This window comes from Pleuronectes platessa, chromosome 1 (assembly GCF_947347685.1).
Source record: "Pleuronectes platessa chromosome 1, fPlePla1.1, whole genome shotgun sequence".
NCBI classification, from domain to species: domain Eukaryota; kingdom Metazoa; phylum Chordata; class Actinopteri; order Pleuronectiformes; family Pleuronectidae; genus Pleuronectes; species Pleuronectes platessa.
Genome location: NC_070626.1, coordinates 9643350 through 9669501, shown reverse-complemented (window position 1 = coordinate 9669501; position 26152 = coordinate 9643350). Strand labels below are relative to the sequence as shown.

At 41.7% G+C, this 26152-nt stretch overlaps 2 protein-coding genes across 4 annotated transcripts in view; one reads left to right on the top strand and one right to left on the bottom strand.

The window, feature by feature from the left end:
* Positions 1–24266, top strand: part of LOC128441283 (granule associated Rac and RHOG effector protein 1) — a 33053-nt gene extending 8787 nt beyond the window's left edge. For 2 of the 3 annotated variants that reach the window (XM_053423756.1, XM_053423755.1), the window contains exons 2-14: positions 3222–4641; positions 12600–12812; positions 13494–13634; positions 13855–13950; positions 14190–14351; positions 14674–14832; positions 16688–16785; positions 18579–18704; positions 18897–19990; positions 20890–21055; positions 21292–21429; positions 21549–21624; positions 22105–24266. In XM_053423756.1, coding sequence (XP_053279731.1) covers positions 4138–4641; positions 12600–12812; positions 13494–13634; positions 13855–13950; positions 14190–14351; positions 14674–14832; positions 16688–16785; positions 18579–18704; positions 18897–19990; positions 20890–21055; positions 21292–21429; positions 21549–21624; positions 22105–22473 — 3342 coding nt within the window. In that variant the 5' untranslated portion in view covers positions 3222–4137 and the 3' untranslated portion in view covers positions 22474–24266. Of the gene's footprint in view, positions 1–1438; positions 2113–3221; positions 4642–12599; positions 12813–13493; positions 13635–13854; positions 13951–14189; positions 14352–14673; positions 14833–16687; positions 16786–18578; positions 18705–18896; positions 19991–20889; positions 21056–21291; positions 21430–21548; positions 21625–22104 lie in introns of those variants that run through there. The other variant, XM_053423758.1, reaches the window with a different exon arrangement.
* ss18l2 (ss18, like 2) lies at positions 23672–25629 on the bottom strand. Its single transcript, XM_053423761.1, has 4 exons — positions 25448–25629; positions 25214–25290; positions 25035–25122; positions 23672–24950 (listed from the first exon to the last, which is right to left on the bottom strand). Exons 1-4 carry the CDS (start codon positions 25514–25516, stop codon positions 24891–24893), a joined length of 294 nt encoding a protein of 97 aa, XP_053279736.1. The 5' UTR covers positions 25517–25629; the 3' UTR covers positions 23672–24890.
* Between the last annotated feature and the right edge of the window lie 523 nt (positions 25630–26152).

The window sequence follows — 26152 nt, the reverse complement described above, 5'->3', positions numbered from 1 at the left end:
GGCACATTGTTTTTTCCCCCCCAAGTTGCTGTTCCTGACTCATCCCAAAACACAGAAGCTTTCAGCATGGTGCTACAAGATAACGTGGTGTGAATGTAGCGTGGAATGATAGTCCTGCTGCGTATGGAGCTGGTTATCTAACATATTAGTCTGCCATGTTGATGTTTGTTGCCCTGTTGAGTTTAATATAATCAGGAATCTTTATCGCCTTCAGTACAAACTAGCATGCTACATGTTGCAAAGGAGCAGGTTTGGTGATAAATTGTTTACAACTGCAAGTCGCCAGTATATCATAACATTTTGAATATTAAATCCCTCCAAAAATGTCTTTATCTTTGGATAATTCAATGTTATTCATAGCCTCCAATGTATAGCTGTTTTTCGACATTAACCCTAAGAAATGTCCGGAGGTTTGCCCTTCACATATGAAGAACGCAGTAGGAGATTGTCTGGGTCAGATGCCTTCATAACAGGAAAATGTTCAACTGAGGAGTGGCATCTAGGTAGACAACGAAGGTGGCGGGACATAATGTTATCGGCAAAAGCTCCCGAATCTTGTTGTCTTTCCAAGATGTCACCCTAATTTGCGTCTTCTACTTTATGGTACCTCTTTTACATCTTCCTCGGTCATCTGTATTATTTCAATTTTTAACAATGAATTTTTTTTTAATGTTCTTTCAAATACAATCGTATCTACACAAACCACTCGCTTGCTCCTGCTGTATTCTAACATGGGCTCACTTGGACATTTTCCGGATTTTTACTAGGGGGCTGATAGGAAAAATGTTAATAAAAATGTCACTGCCATTGCTTTTAGGGATGGGCGTTCGATTAAATTGTCTTCGTCGATCGTCGGGAGAGTTAATGACGAATTTTCGATTAATCATTAATATTTTCAAGTTCAAAAATTCACTATTTATAAGCTACATTAAAATGCAGTGAAAAAAAAAGCGTGTTTCCTCATTGAGATCTTTATTACAAGATGAACAAAATATGCGCTGCGGTAATCTTAAGCAGTGGAGCCGACAGCTAGAAGCCGGTGCTACTAAACACAACTGACCCTCGTTTTTTTCCCCTCCAAAATAAAATAATAATAATATAAAAAAACATAATGTTAAACAACAACTACAAATATATAATACTTAGGTCTGACAGGTTTTGCCAAATGTAACTCAAAACTATCAAACAAGGTACCGAGTCGAGAAAGCTTCATAAAAATAACCAGTAACTCACATACAACTTCAGCACCAGCCTTCGGATTTGTGTTGAGAAAGATGAGCATGTTAACATGCTCTGGGGTCAGACGCGAACGCAGCCTGATGACCGTCAGTCCAGCCGCCGAAAAACCCGCTCTGAGGGGACTGACGTCGCTGTGATACACAGGTAGCTCCGTGCTAACTTGGCTAGCCTGGCCGCGGCTCCGGTGTTTGCGCTCCCCTCGTCCGTGTCAGACAACGCAGGCTCCTCGTCTCCCCCAGCCTCTGGGATAGCTTCGCAGTGTTGGCAGTGAACCAAGTCATTTTTTAACTCAAAATGGTCCCATGCAACACTTCGCCGTGACCTCTTCATGTTTACTTTGGAAATGGAACTACACGGTAACTCGCAGCCAGTCGCAGGTAACTGAGTAGGACTGTGGCGTTTTTTTCAAACACTGCCCCCCGTGGTCAAATGTGTAATTAGCGAATTTCTCGATGAAATAATTATTTCATCGACGAAATTCTTAATGATCAATTAATCGATTGTCGATTAATTATGCCCATCCCTAATTGCTTTACACGCGTCTTTGTGAAATATGCATTCACAAGCTAACCTTTTGCTGTCTTTGAGCTAGGTTACTGTTAGCTTTATTAAGAGATAAGTGAGTGGCCAAATTCCCTTTTTGATTGTGACAATGTAAAATATTGTATTCATAATCCAGCGAAAAGGCCAAAGGGAGAAGGAAAAATCACATATTGTTTGTGTATTGAATGAGAGCATTGTGACTCCTATGTGCAGCGCAACAGACTCTGCAGTGTCTTCCAACAATGGCTTCTTCCAGGAATTTCTCTGTGCAGCTGTGTTCTGCTAAACCAGACACTGCCAGAGATTCTTTTCAGAGAAGCGCTCTGTGAGGTATGGTGTTAGTAATCGTCTAGAAATGTGCTACTTAAAACTGCTGCTTCTTACCAAACTGTAGATGATATTACTGCCAAGTTTTTGAGAAATGTAGTTGGAATCATCCTCTTCCAATCAGACATCCTCTGACAACAGATTTTAAATCCAAAAACATCACAGATTTATCGTGGTTAAAAGTTGTCACAAGCACAACCATTTAATGTAGAATAAAAAAGTATTTTGGTCTATGCTATACATCAGTCACTAATGAGTTTCTCCTTATTAAACAGTTTAATACAGATGTGGCCTCAAATAATGTTGAACAACAACTCTTTCTTTCATAGTAAACAGAATCAAGACAATCAAGCTAGCAAACTACACCAATACATCCCACTACCTCCCATCGGCCCTCTGGTCAAAGCTACGCTCCCAAAACACATGGGAAGCTGCTCAAAGCAGACCTTTCTGTGACTTTTCTCTAACTTATGACTATACTCTCTCCATTTATGGATGATTATCAGGATGTGAAATTACCAACCCTACCTTTTAAAATAGTGGAATTGATGGCATGTCTTTAGTCTCTCATTGTGATGACTTTAACTTCAACATGTTCAGGCCTCATGTTCTCAAATGGTGTAATAAGTATCACTCAATTTCCTGCATGTCATTTCTCAGAAATGACAGTGGGGATACCATTGGATTCATGATGCACAGATAGATTATTGTATTGTGAAATGTGAGACTGTGAACTGGTTTTACAGCATTATCTTACCTCAGGTTTCACTGTGAACAGCCAATGAAGTATCAATATTGATTATGCTAGATTAATTATTGACATTTTCAGTGGTGTATTGTTTGAGAGTTTATATTTGTATTCCTGTTACCCTCAATAACATTCAGGCTTGTCACTAAAAACCTAACCATAGTGTGAACATGTCCTGATAATTGTATGAAACTTCTGAAAATTAAGTCAAGTGTCAGTGTATCTGTTGGTCATGTGTAGAGTTACAGTGAGAAGTGCACTTTATTTTGGGTGTGTAACAGTAAAACAGTTGAAACAAAGCTCATCCTTCCTCTTGACATGATGTTAACCCTCATCTCTGTGTCTCTGCCCTTTCCTCCCTTAGGAAATGACCTAGAGGCCTTACAGATACATTTGTGCTTTTGTCGCTCCAATTCATGGGAGAACAGCAAGACCTGGAAGCGTACTTGGTTCCTCGGTGAGTAATATCTACCTCAGCCAGAAGACGAGGGAGAGACCAGGAAGCTGCTGGAGACTTGAGACAGGCAGACAGAGCTATCAGCTGGCCACTCGCTCACTGCCTACAGAGTCCTGCTATTCGAAGAGGGTTTAAGACGGACTGGATCTGTCTGCCCTTCTCCCACTGCTACTCTACCAGCCAGTGTTCGAGCCACATCCTCTGGTTCCAGCATCATTTACTCACTTGTTTTTTTTTATTAGTTGTTTTTCGCTCAGTGCTGTTGACCAGTTTCTCATTATCCTTGGATTCTTTTTTTCGTTTTTGGTTTCAGCTTTTAAAATGATTTTCTATTTTTATCAGTGCAGACTGGTATAGGTTTATATACGTGCTCGATAGATGCTCTATATACTGTATGAAGGACTTTTTTTCTGAAGGAAAGTTAATGTACTCGAGAGCTCAAATACTCCTTTTGAAATGGAAGTTGTGTTTTTGACTTTCCTTCCCTATTAGGATAATTTTGTTTGAAGCTGGAAACAGATAATCTGGAGTGTCTGTGCTGTTTTTTAAGCTGGGTCTGACGTATCTGCAGCAGGGCTGCATGTAAGAATTTCACTCAGCCTGTTAGCCTTTTCCCATCGCCCCCCGACCTCACCCCTTTCCATGCTGCCTCTCCACAGGGCAAACTGAGATGAGCTTCTGGCAGGTGGAATCCTTAGGCTGTCTTTTTACATAACTTGAAAGATTTCACGATTGATTGGTCTGGCTTTTTTCTAAAAAGGACAAGAGCACTTTGCGGGTAAAACAAAGTAAAAACAGAGCTTCCGGTGCTGTTGCACCACTTATGTATTGTTGTAGTGCACAGGAAAATAAAATGGACTACAAGCGTCGCTTTTTGCTGGGCGGGTCCAAGCAGAAAGTGCAACAGCACCAGCAGTACCAAATGCCTGAGCTGAGCCGGTCCCTGAGTGCCTCACTGGCCTCCACTTGTTCGGCATCTTCGCCCATTGGCACTGGTGTGGGCTTGCCTGGCAGCTGCCAGCCGCCCCCTTCCTCTGCCACCACTGCGGTTGCAGACATCCAGCAAGGCATCTCAAAATATTTGGATGCCCTCAACGTGTTCTGCCGGGCCAGCGCCTTCCTCACAGACTTGTTCAGCAGTGTGTTCAGGAACTCTCACTATTCCAAAGCAGCTATGCAACTGAAGGACGTGCAGGAACACGTCATGGAAGCGGCCAGCAGGCTGACTGCAGCAATAAAGCCTGAGATTGCCAAGATGCTGATGGAGCTGAGCGCTGGTGCCGCAAATTTCAAAGACCAGAACGACTTCAGCCTGCAGGATGTTGAGGTAGGTGCTCACACAGAACCATGCATCATCTCACTAAAACTTCTAGAGCTTGTTCACACAGAAAACCGGTGTTGACTTAAGTAAAATGACTGTCCCATGTCTGCCACTAAACAGAATAAAGTATTGACATTGAGGTTTACTGTTTGCTCTCCTGGCAAGAATTAGCTAAGCTCACAAGTTGATGCGCTTCAGTTAAGCACCACATGACTTATCATATTAATTTACCCATGACTCGTCTTCTAACAGTGGTGCTAAGATGCTTTGCTGCCATCTGTCAGGAGGCTGGCTCTATGAATCAGTTCTTCCTGGCTCAAATAGGATCCTCACACCCAGTGTTAAGCTAGTGTCAGGATGTGAGAGTGAAGTGTGAAAAATCTAGTGGAAATGAGAAGAAAAGTCTTTTTTTTTTCTCATTTTGAATACCACACCAATTATTCCACAGGTGCCGGATTTGCTGATATGTTAAATGCAGAACCCTTTGCTGAGGTATTTTCTTTGTCTTAATAGTGGAGGATTTGTAGTGCAGCACTAATTTAAAGGCACAGTTACGGTGTTGGAATAATTTTTTCTCCTGACTATCTCCCTATTACACTTGAGATTTTGTCCATTTGTCTTTTGTTACAACCGATTATTCAAGATGTTTCTAGTATCGGTCACAGACAGGGATATACAGTATACACGTCTGTGTCTGAGCATTAGTTCCAGGTTGGTTAACAGGGGGTTGTCCCTTTTCAAAAAAGAGGAGTCTGATATCTGCCTCATCTTGTATACATATATTTGCTCAACAGAGTTGAGGAGAAGGGAGAAGGGCAGAACATGACCATTATTGAGGAGAGTAGACATTATGGTTGAGAGAATGAGTCACTACCAATAATCACAGCGTACTAATTCCATCGTTGTTATAGAAACCCCAGCTCACTCAGCCCCTGTCAGGGGCTTCATGAAGTCAGGCTACATAACTCAGGCCGACTCTGTCAGACATTAAAAAGCAGGTTAATTTCAGGTTATAGCTTAATTCTTAAAAAATCTGCACAAGGAAGAACTCAAAAAGGCTTTGTGCTTTGAGGAGTACTGATGATGAATTGATAAATTCATTACATCATGATTATTATTAATACGTTTGTGTTGTCAGTTGCTGTAATTTTCGTGTCCTAACTAGTTGTCTCCTATGGTGCCATCAGCATCAAGTAGCTTTTCAGCTGTGCCCACATTCAAACGACCACCAACATGAACCCCTTATTTTCTTATGATTACGACAACTGCTTGTTTAGCCTGCATTTAATGAACAGATGAGTCTGTGGAGCTCCCTGTGAATCTGTCTATCGCTGTCTTCAACTGTTGTCTTGTGGAGGCAATGAATTGAGTATAATCACAGTGTGACTTGAGTTCAATTATTACTGGAATTTTAATTCAGTAAAAAATAAATAAAAAAAAAAGTAAAACATTTTTTTTACTGAGATATATATTAGTGCAAGATGTGAAGACTCAAACTAAATTCACCACAGACAATCGTCTTTTGCTGGATATTGTGTATGACATAGAACGGGTTACTATACTACAATAAGAAACGAGAAACATCCCGTCTTCTTACTTCACATCTTAACTATTTATTGACCTACTTTTTATATGACCTCATAAATGTAATTGCTTGTTGGCATTCTGATCAAGATTTACTCACCTTTTAAAATTCTTCTTTGCCACAGATTTATTTCTAGATTTTAAATATATGATATCTTCATATTTGTTATAGCAAGTTTTTTTTATTTATTCATATCATGTCATATCTGATTATCTGGCATCCGTCACAGAACTGAAGCATGGTGCCACAGGTGCCTTCCTATAGATCTATCACTGCAACCTGAAGCAAAAACAATGGTCATCATCAATGCTTACATAGTAGTTATGTATGTAACATGGAGCGGGTGCATGGCTGCAGCCAAGACACTGAAGGGACTGTAGGACCTCAGTGGATGTGGCAGAGCCCAAAACAGGAAACACTTCTGCACCACAGTCGGCAAATCTGACTCTCTGTGGTCTAGGATATGTACAGATGAATATTAGATGAAGCCAAAGTCTGTGAAAGTTTAGACTGCACGGCTTGGCACTTACCTTTTCTGTCTGGCCCAAGGCATAAAGGTTTCATCTGTTAAGTCAGAGAGGGAAACACACTAATACTGCTTTACAATAGCTGTACTCCAACGTGTAAGTGTAATTAACCTGGGAGTACAAACTGCGTCAACACAAAAAATATGTCAGTCTAGTGTAGGTTGAATATGAATAATATGTTGGGGTTAAGGAGCACAGTGAGAATAATATGGTGATGGCAAATTGTAATTGTAATTTTTAGATACATTCAGACTCAAACGGCTCAAATGCATTATTTTTCTTTTGCTCACATTTGACAGTTTTTACAGCACACATTTAACAGCACAGGTCATATGGAATCTGATCTTTCATTTTTCCATTGGGGCCACTTTCATATCTGGTACAAATCCAATAGGGGTCAGATGCATGCAACCTTAATGTCACTCTAGAGGGACATTTGTCAAAATACAGCACAGACGAGAGTCTCTCGGTCAACATTGAAGACAGCAGCCTGTGCTAAAAAATGTGTTGACTTCCTCGGCACAACATCTTTTACATGAAACCGAACATGCTGACTTGTTTACTTCCATGCAACAGCAGGCCACAGATAAGAAATATTGTGAACTGCCAAACCCAAGTATCAGATCTGAGGAATATATTTGAATTGAGTGTGAACAAAGCTTTTTTTGTATAGATACTTTGTAGGCCAGTGCTCACCAAAGTAGAATGTTGTGAGACTGAAATGCACTGTGTGACTGTTTTGTATTATAATGGTGTGTTTGTTTTAAGAATCAACACTTAAGATATTCATCGTGCATCCAAAATAATTCTAAACAAATGCTGGACAGAGCGGGTGCATCGACAACAATAAAATGGAATATATTGGTTAAAGGGGACGAGTCATCAAAATGTTGTTCACATGCACTGTAGTGAATTTAATCTGTAACAGCCTGTATGCTTTACTGATGACTCATCTATGACCCAGGTTCATTGAAGTGGTACACTGCTTTTGAATCAGTATCTGAGCTGGTATCTCATGTTTTATTTTGGTAGACGAAAGCTCTGTGCACACACAGCTCAAACTTGTTTAGACCTAGCTTGTGATAATTGCCACCAATTCAGCCTGACTCTCACGACGTGATGTATTTGTGACTGTAAAAGGTATTTTCCTTTGTCTGCATGAGTCGAGGAATGCTGTTCGGCAGCTGGATTTATTATGAGGTCTTCAAAAAGAACCAAATGCATTTCTGAGTTCGGGGAGTTGTGGTATGTGGAGCTTTTCCACCTCCCCCCCATCCGTGCTTGCGTCTCCTTCTCCTCTTTCTGTCTTTGGCCCAACCCCTTCTTCTTCCTCCTCTTCCTTTTCTTTTAAGAAGAGCCCCCAGAAGTTCAAGTCAGTTCAGTCTGCAAAACAAACCACTTCTTTTTTCCAAATCAGCTCCTAGCTCCCTGGCCGCTCACAGTGACTCCTCTGCCAAATATACATTAAAAAAATGTCACGGTTTGTTTAGAGTTTGTTTGCCGAGCTTGTAAGTTTAAGCCACAGAGCAAAGACCAGTGGCAGACATAAAGGTCCGCACAACCAGAGAGATCTTCATGGCTGCTCAAGTCAGACAACTGAATAACCAGTGCTTCCTTGAAAAACAACCCCTTGGTCTTAAGAAGTTAAAAACACTTATTTTTTTATACAGCTGTGGCCATATCATATATGGGCTTTATCTAATTACAGGGAAATATTTTATGTTTTTATCATGGGAGATATTTTCATTGGCTGTTTTGACTTGTGTACTGTGGAAAGAGACAAAATTAGAAATGAAAACATGAAAAGAGGCTAATATTTTTAACTCTTAAATAAATGGACTTAGCTGGATTCAAACATGAGATTTCCAAATCTGTGGCTGACAACAAAGTACCAACAAAATGCGAAAATAAAGTGAGGCTGAAGAGATGAGTAATAGTTGGTTTGTAATTCCACTGGTTGGTGTAACAACATAATGTTCTTACAAAACAGCTCAATTTGAACTAAACTGAGATGTACTTCCCAATTTTTACACTTTTATGCTCTTTTAGCTGATGAAATGAATATAGAATATATGTGTGTGCCACAGTAATTTTGGCAGATGTGAGTGATTGGTTGGATGACTTTAAAGGGTCAGGAGAGGTGTGGCCTTCCTGTTTCAGAAAGACGGTAAAAGGGAAGACCCAAAAAAGAAATGGAAAGAGTTGAGCAAGGACAAAGACTGACACCAACCAAACAAGATTAGGCTGGTTTTTGTTTTTCCCTCTATCAGCCTCACACTGGCTTTCCTCAGACGAGCTCTGGATCTCAGGAACCCTGTTCTTAGAGATTTGTTGCACTGATACTGCAGGTGCTTTGAGTTTATAAAAATACAAATGCTGATTGATTCACGATTTCGCCTTGTTTGGGCCTTAGAGAGACCCACTGTCGGCTTGGCTCTGCTGTGCTCTTATTTCTCATATTTTCCATGACTGTGTGGGGATACTGCACAGCCAATCACATGTGTTATCCATTATCTCCTGCTGCAGCCATGTCCTCATTTCTTCTCCCTCACTTGTTTATTGTAGCTGACTTTGTAGCATTTGGGTTAGTATTTGATCTTGTCAGCTTGTGTTCATACTATTGTGCCATCTTTGTTAAGATTACCACATAGTATGATATCAGTTTGCAGTATTTGGCCCTTTATATTTCCTCCAAGCTTCATTATCAGGCTTTCTGTGTCTCCTGTTATCTATTACTTTTCTATTTTGCACCGAAACTACGGAGCAGATCTTTCTCATCTTGTGTGCCCTAGATCTGAGTCTGTGTTTATCACTCGTCTCAGATGTAGCCAGAGGAATAGGCAGCATGTTACTAAAGTTTGGCACTTTTGGCCAAATTACATATTTTGCGGAAAGTAGCTAAAACTGTCTTTCTTCAACTTTTAATACAGGGTTCCTTTTATATATTTCACAACAAATATTCAAATAATTGCACTTACAATAGTTTTGGCAACTTACAAAGTCTGTTATCTTGGCCACCTGTTCTTGATTATTGAACTTTCATCGACTCCCCAGAGGATAAATCCTTTTGACTTTGAAAGGCCTGTTTTCCTGGTCCCAACTCAAGGTTTACATTTGTGGTTCAGAGTCTAATATCTTGGCAACTATGTCATCATTTTCAATAGAATTTTCTAAAACTTTCAAGGCCCCAAGAGAACTCATTCTTTTGACCGTTTTTAAACTCTGACTTTTACTCTAGTGCATCTGGCAAGTCAAACTTTTAATTTGTTCTGTGAAACATATTAACATCTACTTTATAGACAGATATTTCCCAGAAAAAGTATCCCACTGGCTTTGTTGATCCCCTGGCTTCTCTACCAGAAGGTTGACATTTTTTCTTTCGTTAAAATATCTCAACTACTATTGGATAGATTGCTACAACAGTTGGGCAAAACATTTATGGTCCCCAAAGGATGAATTACACAAAACCCTACCTTTCAGCTCGGACCATATTTGGTCAAAATACCTGCAAAACTAATGGCAATCTCAGCTGAACTTTATTTTTGGTTCTAATTAGCAATTGTTAGTGCACTAATATGCTTAACTATGATAATAAACATTATACCTAAAGTTAAGCATGCTAGCATTGTCATAGTGAGCATGTTGAATGGTGAACGTATCGTTCAGCTCAAAGCACCATGTGTATTCCCTCATACTGCTGCTAGTTTTCTTTCTTTCCAATCAACATAAAACATCTAATTTCTTGCTTTATAAGGAGCTGAGGAAATACAACAAAAACCACATGATTGAATTTTCTAAGTCGGGACACGTACTGCTTCAGAATCACTGAGGAGGCTGCTGTGTGTTTTTTTTTTTTTTTTTACTTTAATTGGTTTAATTTCTCATGAGACACTGTCTAAATTATATATCTTTGTCCCTTTAACACAAATACATAGATACTTGTATAGCTCAGGATGAGGCCGGGCTTTCGCACATAATTATGTTGACAAAGACGGTTGGTGTCAATCCCAAGACCTTTTGGGTTTTTTGGATAGACTCTGGCCGGCTGTCAGCAGAAAGAGAAAAACAACCTCATAGTTCTCTGCTCTGAGCTCGCTGCAATAAAGCTTCTATTTATCCGCTGGGCACAGAGACTCAGTGAATATGTTCATTTGTATAATCACATGTACAGTATATAGGGATCGCAGGCAGTAATTCGTTTGCTTCTTAGGACCAGTCAATGGCCAAGTTCATACACAACTTGTTTACTAAAACATAGAGGACCTGCTGAGCTGCAGCATGATGAGAAACAAGAACTCTGAAGTGATGTTAAAACATGCAACAAAGGACAATCTACCTTTCAAAGATGGACCTTTTTATATTCACTTCTTTTGAGCATTTTGTTTAATTTTCTTCACATTGAAAAGTATAGAAATGACTGGGAATGAAGTGCGAATGTTGCAGCTACAGTTCAGTGTGTCTCAACAACTAAACCGCAGTTAATTTGATTTTCCATTATACCTGATATCCAGTACAAATAGTTTTTCAGTAGCCACTCACAGTGATGCCAGGAGGTCAAATAACAAAACAGTGAAGCAGCCATCAAAATTCCAAAGTCATGGCTCAAACATTCCAGAGAGCAGCGACTGATTTGTGGTTGTTATGGAACCAGTGAAACGTCCTACAGTCGGATGTTTCATTCCTTTCGTCATTCCCATAGCAGACTTTTGGTTTCCATGAGGTGCGGAGCTGGAGAGTGAGAGCTGTGTCCAGTTGATCCTGTCTGCCAGCGGACAGCAGCAGCAGCAGCAGCATTTTTCTGTCCCCCTTAAGATATTTTCAGCAGGTACCTGAAAAAGAAAACCCTGTGACCATAGTGGACCCTGTGGTGTCCTGTTGCTCTTATTTTGCTAACTGGACAACAAACGGCATCTAAGCCTGGATCATTCTCCAGAGATGTTATTGGAGTATATAGGCACTGAAAGGACTCTGATATTCTCTCACCAAACACTTGTATGTCAAACTGATTCACACGTTGTTTTTTAAATTGATCATGTGATGTGGGAGGTAAATGTATGCAGGTTAAAATATTTGATAAACCTATGATAATTATAAAATAAATGGTGGAACAGGATTCATGTAAAAAAGGCTTCGACACCCAAAGACAGATTTGTATCTAGTCAATTCCCCTTTTATCTGGGTTACAGGAACTATATCCAAAAATAAAGTCTGGCCTGTTGGTTAAACCAGATTGTATTATGATCTCTTTGTATGGTTTCGATGAAGATAACCAGAATAACCACAGTCATCACTTGAATGTGCCTGGTGGGATCTACAATCATCCCTCTTGAGCTACAATATTCTTTCTTTTACTCCAAACGTGATCACTTTGTCTTTCTTTTTTTTACTTAAACCTTTACGGAGCCAATTAAGTAATGTGTAATTACAAAATATACAACTTATTATCCAGGTACAGTTACATGCACCAATATCCAATCAGTTGGTTTTGTATACACAATGATAATGTGAAAAACACATGATATCATAAAGCAACGGGCGTTATCCTAGCTTTGAAGAGAATAATATTTTTGGGATTTACATGTGTTATACTGCTCTGAAATAAATGCTGAGTTTTGATAAATTAGTTGTATAATAAAAGCTTAAAGGGTGCACATGCAGTGGGGCAGCAGGTTGGAGTTGGTGTATCTTGATACGAGGCTGTGGACATTATTCTCACAGTTTCAAGGTCAGTTTCTGAATTGTTATATCCCTAGTATCCATATTGTTTAGTTTCTCAAACATGTTGACTGAAGTATTCTAGCATGTTGATGATGGCTCCGTTATAAGTGAAATATCTATCTCTGTGTTTCCAGGTACTGGGACGGTGCTTCCTCACTGTGATGCAGGTCCACTTCCAGTTTCTATCACAGGCTTTGCAGAAGGTCCAGCCTGTCGCTCAGTCCTGCCTGGCGGAGGCTCTTGCCCAGGCCCAGGAGCGCTGTGCCAACGCCCGCTCCCAAGGCTCAGACCTCGGGCCCCTCACAGAGCTGGAGGATGCGTCCCGCTCATGGAAAGGTGCAGCTGAGGTATGCAGGCACAGGGCGCCCCAGGACTCTTCCTGGTCTTGGACTTTGTGTGTTTTTGTTTTTTTTTAAGGTTAAAGGCCGAATTGTTACACATTCTTGAGAAATGGCAGCCGTTTATGATTTCCAGCCTCAATTTCCTATTTCCTCTTTTTTGAACTGCAGTTAGTCTGTGAAGCAGCGTTTCTCCACTCAACACCAACCCTGGTATGGGAGGCTGTTTTGTAAGAGGACCGAACTAATCCCCAGGCTGATCAGTCCCTCTGGCCCATTTACACCTTTTGTTGTGTACAGTGAGGCAGAGAGGAGAATAGTGGGTAGATTGATCTGTTAAGCCCTGGCATGCAGAGTGTTAGCCCTGGAGGGGACTGGGCCTCGATAGATCCTTGTAGAATGTGCTGGGGGGTTGTTACGGCAGAGGGAGGCAGTCAGGAGTCTTTTCGTAAGCCATGTTTTTTCATCATCTAAAAAGTTTAGCATCTGTTGTGTTAAACTTTCATTATTCCCTGAGATTTTTATAGCATATGAGGAGAATATGCCTGTAAAACCTCAAGCTACCCTCTATCCTTATTAACCATCCTTTTATACGAGATGTTAAATGTTGGACATCTAATTTTACAGAACAAACTTATATACAAAGCTTATTCTGACCCTCTGCTCTGTTGTGTGCTGCTGTGCCTTCAGGCTACGGCGAGACTGAGAGAGAGGGGCCGGGACGGCTGCCTGGCAGGCATCCAGGTTCAGCAGCTCTTTTGCTCCAACAACACCATCATCCCTGAGCATCAGCTGAAGGAGCTTAACATGAAGATTGACAATGCTTTACAGGTACAGTATCATCCTAATGACCACACCAGGGAAATACAGTAACTGTCATTCCAATGGCTTGTAGATAGTTTGTAGATATAAATTCAAGTAAATATGGCAGTTTTAATTGAAGAATATAATGGAAACAGATGCTGTTATCTATGAATTGGGTACGAGAGGAATTAAAACCTATTGTTGTTGATTATTACTTGATACTCAATTGTAATTTTCCCTTCTCCAGGCCTATAAAGCAGCACTAGAGAGCCTGGGCCATAGTGAGTATGCACTGAAGGGTGGCTTTCATCTTAACCCCAAAGCTGTGGAGGTAGCCTTACAGGTGAGGTCATTCTCAAAAAGTCTATATTATGAATGGTAATACAATCTTAAGATTCACTGATGTAATTAACTGATTTTCAAATTTTGGCATGTTTATCAAAGGTTTTTTTTAAATTGTGCTTATTTTTTAATTCTTTTAAGACAGTTATTCTTCCATTGCTGTGTATTACCATCTCATCGCCTCTTGTGTCAGAATTTGGTGTTGTATATATGTTAACATGTGTATGTGTGCATATGCAGGGCTGCTGCAGTGAGGCGGAGGCCCAGCAGGCAGGGAGGATGCAGACCACCTCCCAGTCTATCCAGTGTGAGCTGCCCACTATCCCTCTGCAGATCGGCTCACATTTCCTCAAAGGAGTGTCCTTCAATGAGTCAGCGGCTGAAAACCTTAAACTGAAAACGGTACGATCCATGAACCCACTGGTCAGCTTCCTCACTTGCGCCACCATTATTCTGAAGAAAAGATCGAATAGCCCTTTTTAGTAACAATCACCTCGGTTTCATTATTGTTTCCTCAACATTCTCTGGGTCACTAGTTTAAGTAAAGGATACTTTTTAAAAGTATATAATTTTTTTTTTCATCTTGTGTATTGAGCGATAACCTAAAAAGATATATGAATTAGTTGACTTAATTCCCGTTGTGTTTGTTCATCTGTATTGTAACATCAGCAGACACTGATGGCAGACTGTATGGTTGATGCTTTGTGTGTTTCGTTCTTCTCAGCACACGATGCTGCTGCTCATTAAGGAGGCGCTTGGCCAGAACGGAGTGACCCCAAGGGACGACTCTCCTGTCACTGAGGTCCTCAACCACGTCTGCCCATCCAGGTGGAGAGGAGCCTGCAAGACAGCTGTCCAGCTGTTGTTCGCCCAGGCTGGTCTGGTGAGTAACTTACTGTAGTATCACTACACTGCTGTATCTTTGATGACAGGACTTTCTCCCAGTCAGGTGAAATGTGAAACCCTAACCCTAGTTTTTTGCATGTCTTCATAAAATGCTAGATTCAGTAGAGTGCACCACGAGTAAGAGTCTACTTGTTGGTAATTTAATGAATACTTTCAACCAGACCAATTTCAAGTTAGCATAACAGCAGTACAAGCCACAACTACTATGTCACTCAAATTTTTAGCAACAGATAATGAGGTTTGCAGTCCTCATATGAGGCCACGCCAGAATTTTAATTACAAATGTAAGAAAACAATACTTTATTGCCTTTTTGCCGGCACTAGCCATGGCCGGAGACATTGTGTTTTTAGGTTGCCCATCTGTTCTTATACCCTCTTAAAGGAATATTTTAGTGTTTGTGTAAAATAAACTTATATAAACATTTGTGTAGAACATGCTCTCCTTGATCCTCATTCAGTATTTTGCTCTTGTTAACGTCACAACACCACAGTGTAGTTGATGCTGCAGAGCAGTGGAAAATGAGTTGGCATGCCAATGTGAACAGGCCTGTTGTACTTCACTTACACTTCTGCTGAAGTTACTGAATCCCCTCCCTTTTTGTGTCTTTGGGTTTGGCATCTTGGATCCCATTGTGTTTCAGATTTGTAATTGAGATGAGGAGATCTGTTCGCTTGCTTTGAGGCAGCCGAGAGCTGTAAACAAACACCGGAGAGACACAAAAGGGAGTAAACATGCCTGCAGCATGGGGCTGAAGGATGGGCTCATCTGGGTTGAAAAGAAGAGTCTGTCACATAGAGGGGAAGGAGGGAGGGTCAGCAGCAGGACGCTCCTAAGAGTAACACCAGTGTGTTTATGTTCCAATGTTTATTTCCTCTGTGTGGTCGGCTCTGATTTGTGTGTCAAACCCAGGGAGGCTTCCCACTCTCCCCTGCCTGCCCCGTGTTAACTGTAAAGCAAGCCCTGGGTGATGGATGAGTGCTTTGCGTTAGCTCCTTATCTGTGCCTCTCGTCACATTTGACCCGAAATAGATCACACAGTGTGAATAGACTAGTTGGTATCTTCGACAGACTTTTTAAAACACATTTAAGAATATAAATACTCGTACACTCGATGTCATGCACCTTCCACACCCACATGTTCCTTGCTTTTTCATACTCGAGCGAAGAAGTCAACCTCGTTTGTTTTGCTACTTGCTTCTCCTCCCTTTTGCCCCCACTGACTTTGTTATATGTGCTCCATAGTGCATATGTGCTCATAGACTTAATGTGATTGTGCGGCTCTCACATGCGCAGCCCAAGGTTTCCAAGGATACATCTGCTTTTTAAATAACAATAGGGTAATTTCCTGCAATACAGGAAATAGACTCCTCCCACCTTCTTTGTGACCCTGGAGCATGAGGAGCCAAGGCCACTTTCAAAGAACTTGCAAATACATTTGAGTAGCGGCAGGCAGGAAGGCCGGTCAGTCTGTCGTCACCGGCTGGTTGAATGGGTTCAGTTTCCTCTCCTTGAACTGCTTCTTGCTCGCTTGGTGTGAGATTAATTCCAGACAGCAGTGATATTCTTGGTGAAAGTTTTTTTTTTCTTCAAGTCACCTAGGCTGGTTTACATACTGTAGAGAATAAAACTATCAAGTTTAGTTGTAAAATAGATCCTCCCACTTGTTTACATGTCTGTATGTGCACCTTAAATGAGTCAACACACAGCCAGCTATAAACTTTTGTGGATTGCTTGCACAAGCAGGATTCACAATAAACGAACAGATGGCTGTGAGGAAAGCTTTTCTGTCAGGACATGATGATGATGCAGGTTTGTGTCTGTGTCCCATCAGGTGGTTGTTGACACAGCTCAGATTGAGAACAAGGAGGCCTACGCTCCTCAAATCACTCTGGAGGGCTCCAAGGTTGTGGTCCAAGTTCCTTCTACATGGTGAGTACATCAACATGTGGCAATTGGTATTAAAAATGTCATTTTTGATTCGGCCAGTAGTGGCAGAAAAACACTGTATTCTTAATTTGTGGCTTAATTGTTGACTTATAATTTTTTGATTATTATCCAGATACAGTTACATGAACCAATATCCAATCATTTGGTTTTGTATACACAATGATAATGTGAAAAACACATGATATCATAAAGCAACGGGCGTCTCGTAGCTTGCTGGTGCCATTATCCTTTTGAAAAACGTTTTTTCACCAAAGTGCATTGAATCCTGGTATAGATTGAGCCGAGAAGGATCCGCCAGTTGGAGCCTTCTCGGCTCTGTGAAGAAAAGGCACATTTGATTGCCGTATCTGGAGTAGCCTTCAAAATAAAGCGGTCTCATTGCACTGTTGAGACAAAATTGGTCCTCAAATATAAAAATAAGACACAGCTACTGAGTTTTTGTTCCCCTTTCCCAGACTATCATGCAATTCTTGTTGCTATGGCCACACTTTGCCTGCTTACACTGGTAACACACAAGTGAGCAAATAGTGGAACCTTCTTCTATTTTTAGATTGTTTCAACACAAGCAAAGTTAGTCACAAACACAGAAGGCTAGTAGTGTTGTTATCTTTGACATCCACTGCAAAAGAAGTTGAAGCACCCGTGTTGAGTGCATGAGACCATTCTAATTAGTATTTCAAAATTCAAATGGTGGCTGTTTAGTTATTGTTCGGCCAACGTGACTGAACCCAGCCTCCGCCCATGATTTCTAAATACCTCTCCGGCTCGACCCGAGCCCGGCTGAGTATTATCAGAGCCTGAGCCGAACCCAACAGGTATTTAGATTTTTCTGGATGCTGTTGTCAAGTTCTTCTATACAACAGACTTTATGTTTAGCAGATTGAACAGACTGTATGTGAATCTACTGCACACAGTCGGATAAGGAAAAAGGCAGAGTAGAACTAAGGGAACGACGGCGAGTTTTTTTTTCAGGGCTTGGTTGTACACTAATAATTTCCCTAAAGCAGGACATAAAGCTGTCAGGAAGTTCACAACACACTGAGGAGAATCCGGCTAATACACTGGATTTAATTGACACTGATCGCTGCACCCTCTTAATGTAGTGTTGACACATTGTGGTGAAAAAATACTTCACTGGTATATTATTAAACTGAGACACTGCCATGACCACATCTTGAAATAGAAATGTTTTTTGTGATCCTGCTATTTCCTCTGTGTGGCATTTCACAGTCACTGCTCAGGACTGTTACAGCTTTAACAGTAGCACAAACATCAACAGATGACAAATCTTAATTCAGGTCAAACAGCCCCTGGTTTTGAACTGAAGTTGGGTTTGTAATGCACTAGATGACAAAGTGAGCCAATATAGACCCTGTTTTGATGTGTTTATGACCTAAATCCACCATAAAGGATGCAGCAGTTTGGTGAAGAAACTACCTAATACAATCCAGCTGCTGAGTTCTTCCATTGAAACGGTAAAGTGTGATGAACTGATAGATCTTAAGCCAAGGCCAATTTCTGTAATTTGAGAAACCAACGCGTTTCTAGTTGTCATTTGTTTAGGCTCAATTCTGTGAAATTTGAATCGGCATAGTCGGGTACAAAGACCAGAGCAGAAAGGTACCAGGTTATAGTTGTTTAGGTTCTTCTTGAATATTGCATGTCAAGTTTTCATCTGTTCAATTAAAGCTCTGTGGGTTTGTGTTAAAAACCTTGTATTGGAATTGTAGTTCATGTCCTGTCCGGTTTTCTTTTTTTTGTGTGCCTGTTTTCAGGTGTCTGAAGGAGGACCCATCCACCATGTCCCTGCTCCAGCGGAGTTTGGACCCAGAGAAAACACTTGGTCTAGTTGACATGCTCTACACGGCTGTGTTTGACATCAACAAGTGGAAGGAGAGAAAGTATGTAAATGTTAAATAACATAACACTTGGTATTGTTGCACTATTCAACACTTGGTCTAAACCAAATTAACTAGATTGCAGGCAAAACACCCTGACTTCAGATTACGATATTAATACTTTTTTTAACTTAACACAATACTACATAATTGTCAGCTAATAATATTTTACTGTTTGTCTCCTCTCCTCCATAGAGAGCAGGCCTTGCCCACTATTCAGATCCAGCTGCAGCGGGAGATCCCAGACTATAGCGCCCATGTAGACCTTCCTCTAGGCACCAGCTCCAAGACCTCTAGTGGACTGCCCAAAACTATATCCAAGCTGACTTCCAAGTTCACCAAGAAGGTCTCATCCAGCTCGAACAGTGGCGGCAGTTACTCCATCCCAAGCACGCCGTCTCGCAGCATGCTTAGCACCAGTAGCTCTGAGGATAAGGCCAAGAGCCTGGGCCACAGTGACGGGAGGCTGCAGTGTATCCTGCAGATGGCAAGCCTGTCCTCCACTCCTGACCCTACGCAGCAAAGCCAGCTGGCAAACGGCTTGGTGTCCGATGACCAGGGAATGAACTTGCCAACTGACCAAGAGATGCAGGATGTCATCGACTTTCTCTCAGGATTCAACATGGGTAAGTCTCAGCAGGCCTCGCCCCTGGTCAAGAGGAGGAACTCTGTGGCATCTGCAAACCCGGCTGAGCTGAAGCCGCCCAGTGGACCCCCACCAACTTCCCAGACTATCTCCCTACAGCCCCCAGCTCAGACCATGCCTCAGCCCCAGCCTCCAGCAGTGCAGAAGCAGCAGCAGCAGCCACAATCACAGCCACCTCCTCCTACTCCGCAGCAACAACATCAACCCCAACAGCCTCCTCCTGCTGCTCCTCAACAGCCCTCTCCACAGGCCCTGCAGTACTACCAGCACCTCCTGCAGCCCATCAGTCAGCAGCAGCCCCCTCCTCCTCAGCTTCCTCCTCAACAGAACCCACCACAGGTCCTGCCACAGCAGAGAGTGGCGAGTAAGTGGCTTGGCACATCCGGTCAGCAACCACCACCGCAAGGCCCCCCAGCAGGGCTGTCCCCTCTGGGACCCATCGGGCAGTGGGGGTCCCCTGGACTGCCAGATCTGAGTTCAGACCTGTACAGTCTCGGCCTGGTCAGCACCTACATGGACAGTGTCATGTCAGAGATGCTCGGTCAGAAGCCGCAGGGACCTCGAAACAACACGTGGCCCAACAGGGACCAGAGCGAGGGTGTGTTCGGAGTCCTAGGAGACACGCTGCCATTTGACCCAGCAGGTGAGATCCCCCTTCCTACATGTTTATGAGGTGTTTTGTAGATCATCCATAATAAAATGAGTGAAACATTTTAAAAACAGATTAAGTACAAGAGAAGATACAATAGAAAATATAGGTGAAAACTCTGCATATTCATAGATTACATCTGTAGGAAAATTGGTTTGAAACAATCTATCAATACTTTTGGAACCGTGATAAGAATTTGTGCTGTAAAATGTTAATATCTGGTTAATATTCATTTCTGAAAAAGGTGATTTGAACTATATGAGTTAACTCTGTGTTAGTTTGGCCTACAAACATGTATATGTAAAGACAACACTGACATCAGATAAGTAGATAGTGGATACATTGTAGTTGATTGTGTCTCGGTCAGCAAGAACAATAAAAACACATTTTAATTTTCGTACACAACAGTATTGTTGTTACCTCCAGGGTTCATATGACCCACGCGAAACATTCAAAATGTTTGCATTAGCAAAGCAGCTGACAATGAAAGTTATCTAAATTTAAATCCTTATCGACTGTGCAGAATGACATGCTGCCAAAATAATCTGATTAAGTATTTAGTTGTATTTATTATTTGATTACTATTTTGAGCCATTCAAGCAGATAGCTTTGATCTGAGTAAAATCATGAATATAGATAGTCTGAGCAGCTGGTTTCTCCTGCATTTGAGGGTTTATGCTGAATTCAATCTGTGTCGCTTTCTATTTTTACAATGCAGCAGACTCTTTTGATTGCAGTCGAGGCCTTTTGTGCAGAGTTGACTTACGGCCATTGTGATTTTTCTGCTTTGGTAGACAGTCTGGCTAAACGGATTGAGCCCCAGGGAGCCAAAGAGAAAAGCTGAGGGTGTCAGAACCTCATAGTTGTGTTTATCCTCCTCTTTCCATGCGCAGTTGGCTCGGATCCAGAGTTTGCACGTTACGTTGCCGGTGTCAGTCAGGCCATGCAGCAGAAACGGCAGGTGCAGCACATCCGTCGCCCTAGCAACACGCGCAGCAACTGGCCAATGCCCGATGAGCAGCATCGAACCTGGTCCCACCCTGAGTATTACAGTGAGGGGTAGGTATTCACACATGGCTTCTCCATAACCTCTAATCCACTCAAGTACAGGAAACACACACATATATATATAATACATAAGTATATATACATTAATGTTGTATAACATAACATGTTTCCATTAACTGTCTCATCATAGAGTGCAATTGTCATCGGGTTAATAATAGAATGTGAGGTTAGCACCATATTGTTGAGCGTACTATAGAAACTCAAACCTCCTCTGGTTGTGTCCTCAGTGAGGCAGTGAACAGCAGCTGGTCGGCCAATCAGGGGGACTCGGCCAGCTCCAGCGATGAGACGTCCTCAGCCAATGGGGACAGTCTATTCTCCATGTTTTCTGGGCCTGACCTCGTAGCAGCAGTTAAACAAAGGAGGTAAGATCCCCACTCGTCATCTGTCGTAGATTTGTTGTTTTTCTTGTTATGCTGGTTAAAATACCTTCTGGAGCTCTTGTTTGTGTGATGAGGTTCATTGTGAATTTCTGTGTCCTCAGAAAACACAGCTGTGGTGAGCCGGAGGTGTGCACCCTGCCCTCACCCCCACTCCATCACATTGGAGATGACAGCCAGGTATGGACTTGATTCTTTTTCTTTTGACCAGGTCACCCAACTTCTGATGATGTGTCTTTTATTTAATTTTTTTACGTGAAAGTTTCTAATTTTTTAAAGACCTTTGACCGACACTTTTGGGCCTCAGGTATTCAGTTTTAATGTTGGTAATATATGTGCAATGCATTACTGCAAACATAATAATTAATAATAGAATAATTCAAGTCTCTCAAGCTAAATTATAAAAAGTACACCAGCTTCAGCTTTTTAAATGTGAATTCTTCTGCTTCTGTGACGAGGAGCTTTTATTTTGTACCACCTGTCTGTGGAGCGAACAACCCCTAACCCCATCAGCCTTCTTTACGTCAAGGAGACATCCAAATTAGTTTTACATTATAGAGTAACAGACCGAGCTTGAAAGGAGTTTAGTTTTTTATTTCGGTCTAAATTCTTGAGCAGGACTTTCTAGCTTGACTGACTTCTGTCTACTGCGCTCCACAGGACAGCAAAACTAAAACCTGGCCTCCCAAAGCCCCATGGCAGCACTCCACCCACTCTCACAACAACACCATGCCCAATCCCAGCTCTTCCTTGTACCAGATGAACATCCCTCCTTCCTCCCAGTGGAGTGACTCCATGCAGATGCTGCAGTCTCCTGTGTGGTCCACTGCCAGCGACTGCTCCCCCTCCACCTGCATTTCCTCTGGTTTTCCCAGTTTCTCCCAGCAGCAACAGCAGCAGCAGCAGCAGCAGCAACAACAACAACAACAACAACAACAACAACAACAGCAACACAAACCCATGACTAAGGGCTTTAAATCCTTCCCCCTCAAACACGAGCACAGGCCCTCCTACCTTCACCAGTACTGACCAATCCGTAATGTTGAATGAGTCCACGGTGAAGTGCCACGGAGGAGCTGTAGCTCGTGTGCATTGAGCCACTGAGTGGGCCAAGCTGCAGCCTTTCACTCTCTACACCCACTGAATTGGAAGATTTCAAAGCCTCAGAGGCAAAAATTATGTTCACACACTGGCTCAACATTTTTGTATCTATATTTTTCCATATCAAACATCCCCATTGGAAAGAGAGAGGCATATTTTGAAGTTTTTTCAACTGCCATGTTTTAACTACAGAAAAGGTGCATGTGTCATGCTGGCAGCAGTTAGTCTAAGTGGTTGTTTCTCTGTCTGTTGAGCTGACGTCTCCTCAGACAAGAGCTGGAGACGTGCACGGCCGTCACCCACTTGCTTCTGCAGCTTAACGTGTGAAAGTGTGTGTGTGTGTGTGTATGGAAGGGTGCGTGTATGTGTGTGTTTGGAAAGGTGTGTGTGTAAGTGCGCATGTGTGTGTGTGTTGGAGAGAGAGCGAGGGGGGTATTAACAAGGGGCAGGGGCTTGAAATGCTCTCATTTTGCCCACATTGATGAATATACTGTGTCTACATAGCTGTAACTGCCAAATCTCACGCTAGATGACTCAGAATACAGCTACCATCTACTGTTTCATAGCTTGTAAAATACTGAAGTAGAAATATAAATATTTAGTTCTTTTTATTAAGAGGCTTTGAGCAGGCTCAGCATAATTATAGTAAATCACTGCAGACGTGTAATTTGAGAGAAATACACTACTTTTTTCAACAACTGACCAGAGTTATGAGTGATAGCAGTAACTGTGTGCCATGTTGGTATTGATAGCACTTGCAAAATAAAATTTCCAACCAAAGCGTTGTCGAGATGTCGAACGACGTTGATGAGATAGGAGTAACACACCCCACTTCCCGAGACCAGAAGGGGGGGCGTCTTTACACCCGTGAGCGCGTTCAATTCCTCCTCTCCAATTGGTGACTGTTTGCTCCGGATTGACACTAACTCCAATAAACCTAAACCTTTCTTCTGTTTAATAATACAATATATTTCTTGTACAACTATTGACAGTATTAATCTTATTTTTGTATTTTCTTACATGTTATACCATTACTGTATGTTAGTATTCTTGTAGCCATATTACATGAACACATTTATTTTCCACCTCCCAATATGTGAAAAAAGCACATTTTTTTCCTACAGCAGTTGAACTACACCATCTTATCTCTAAAGGTTACCAAATATGCCATTGTCAACACTAAACCAGTGATGGGGGGGTTTTCGAGCCCTTGTTTCTTTGGTTTCTATGGCGATAGGCTGCATTTCAAGAGCCCAGAATGTTATCTTTTTGTGATGTTTGCGGATGCCAATGTTGCCTGTATTTATGAAATGACACCATGTTTTCAGAAAACTAACATACTTAACATGTTTACAGAGAATTGTTTGCTGTATATACATATAAATATATATCTTTTTATAGTCAATGTGCTTTGCACAATCAAGATATAGGGTTTGTTGCTTTTTGTCTGTGTTATCTTCCTAACTCTTGCAGCCTTTTTTAAAGACATCATTACAGACCTTGGACTGTAACTGTTAGCTTCTCAGCTGTGTCAAATGGTTTACTAGTGGCTTCTACAAAAAAAGAATAAAAAAATAAATAAAAATCCTGTTGCCCTGATAGAAGATATGAAGGGGAACTGCTTGGCTTATGTTGCTTATTGTTCTCTTGAGCTGGCAACTGAATCTTTCCAAGTGTACCAGCAATGCAAAAAATAAATAAAAATGACTAGCAATTCAAAATGATGTCTCTGAGGTTATTTCTGTAAAAAATGTTGCTCAATAAAATGATCTCAGTTGCAGCAATGTCGGTTAAAGGGTCTGTATTAATGTAGCGTTCTTCTAGTGCTGATGTCAATGCAAAGCACTTTACAGAACGTTGTCACCCATTCACACAGTGCATCTATGTGCAGCACTTTAACCAACATCAGTCACGCACTGCTGGCACAGCCGTCAGGGGCACTTAGGGGTTCGGTGTCTTGCCCAAGGGCACATTGAATTGGGGAAACTGAGATCAAACTAACAACCATCTGATTTGTGGACAAACCGCTCTTACTCCAGAGCCACAGCCGCCCAAACTCCAAACATATAAAATAATACTGGGTGTTTCGTGCATCTATACGGTTTGGTCTCAGAATTGTTTCAAAAACTTCACTCCAACTTTTTTAAAAAGGAAAACATTTTAATTTACATTTCAGAGAATACTAAAGTGTTCTCTCAACACAAAACACTGATCTGAAACACCAGTGGTCACTAGATGTGTCGCATTACTGAAACCAGCTCAGCATAATGAGTCATTGTCCTTGTCACATAGAAATTGTCTCGAGGGCGACACTGTCCCAGCTCCACTGACGCCAGCTGCCTGCATCATGTGGGTCCAGCTCCATTCGTCTCTGGTGTGGGGGCTGAAGCTTCACCAGCTGCAGACTAGAAACACACAAGAGTCACGATCAGATCACCAGTGTTACCATCAGTGCAGAGGCAGCTTGTGCATCACGTGATGGACCTTACATTTGAGGAGGAGGAGGGCGTGTTGTCGGGGCTGGCATCAGCTATGGTGGCCAGATAGACGATGTTGCGGTGCAGGATCTGCTGGTATCTGATGGGAAGAATAGAAAAGGCCACATTAAACTACTGAGTCGCACAGTGTAATGAGCTGAATGAAAGGGGGGGGGGGGGGGGGGACTCACTGGACACACTCCACCGCTCGACCTTTCTGCATGTACTCTGCGATACATCTGATCAGCTGGTCGTTTTCATCCAGCAGCTGAGAGCAGACGGAACAAAAGGTAAACAAGTTCAAACAAAGCACCGTCCGCTACTCATCAGGGCGCCAAACAGCGAGTGGGTGTAGGAGCGAGTAAAGCAGCTGGGAGTTAGCAGCTAGTTAGCTGGATGCTAAACACCATTAGCCGGTCTCTCACCCTCTGTATAATCTCCTGGTTGACTTTCGCTTTTCCTCGTAGTTTCTTTGGCACAAAGACGATGGACATGTTGGTGAAGTCCCAGTTATAGTTGACGGCTTGTTTCCATTAGTTCTGTTTACCTCGGGACACTGCACTCACTGCTTCCGCTTCCGGCGGACGGACGGACAACTGCTTGGCTGTTGTTGCCTCAGCGCCCCCCGCTGGAGAGTCTGTTATTTAATTTTATCACGGGTGGACGTTATTCCAAGATAAACACGATACTTCAATTTCAGTGTTATTCATGATGTGGATGGGATAATAAAAATGAACAACAATAATGATAATGGTAATAACGATAATAATAACAATAATACAAATAAATTCCTGTCTCAACAAGGTTACAATCGGTTTTTATAAATAACCCAGAACAAGACAAACATGAGAAAGATAACAGAATTATATCTTAATCCATAAAAGAGTTCCCTATAAAATGTGTTTTTCTTAAGCCAATTTTTCAGTCAGCAGCTACTCGCACATCCTTCAAGTTCAATTTTCAACCATTCAAACAACCAAACTTTCTGAATAATTTGACCTTTTCTGCATTTTTTGATTTAATAGGTAGCTACCTTTATACTGTTTTTTTAATCACTCAGCACCTAACCACATTATTTTGCATGGTGAAACCTAGATTTCATCAAATTAGTTAATTTTGAGTTTGAGTTG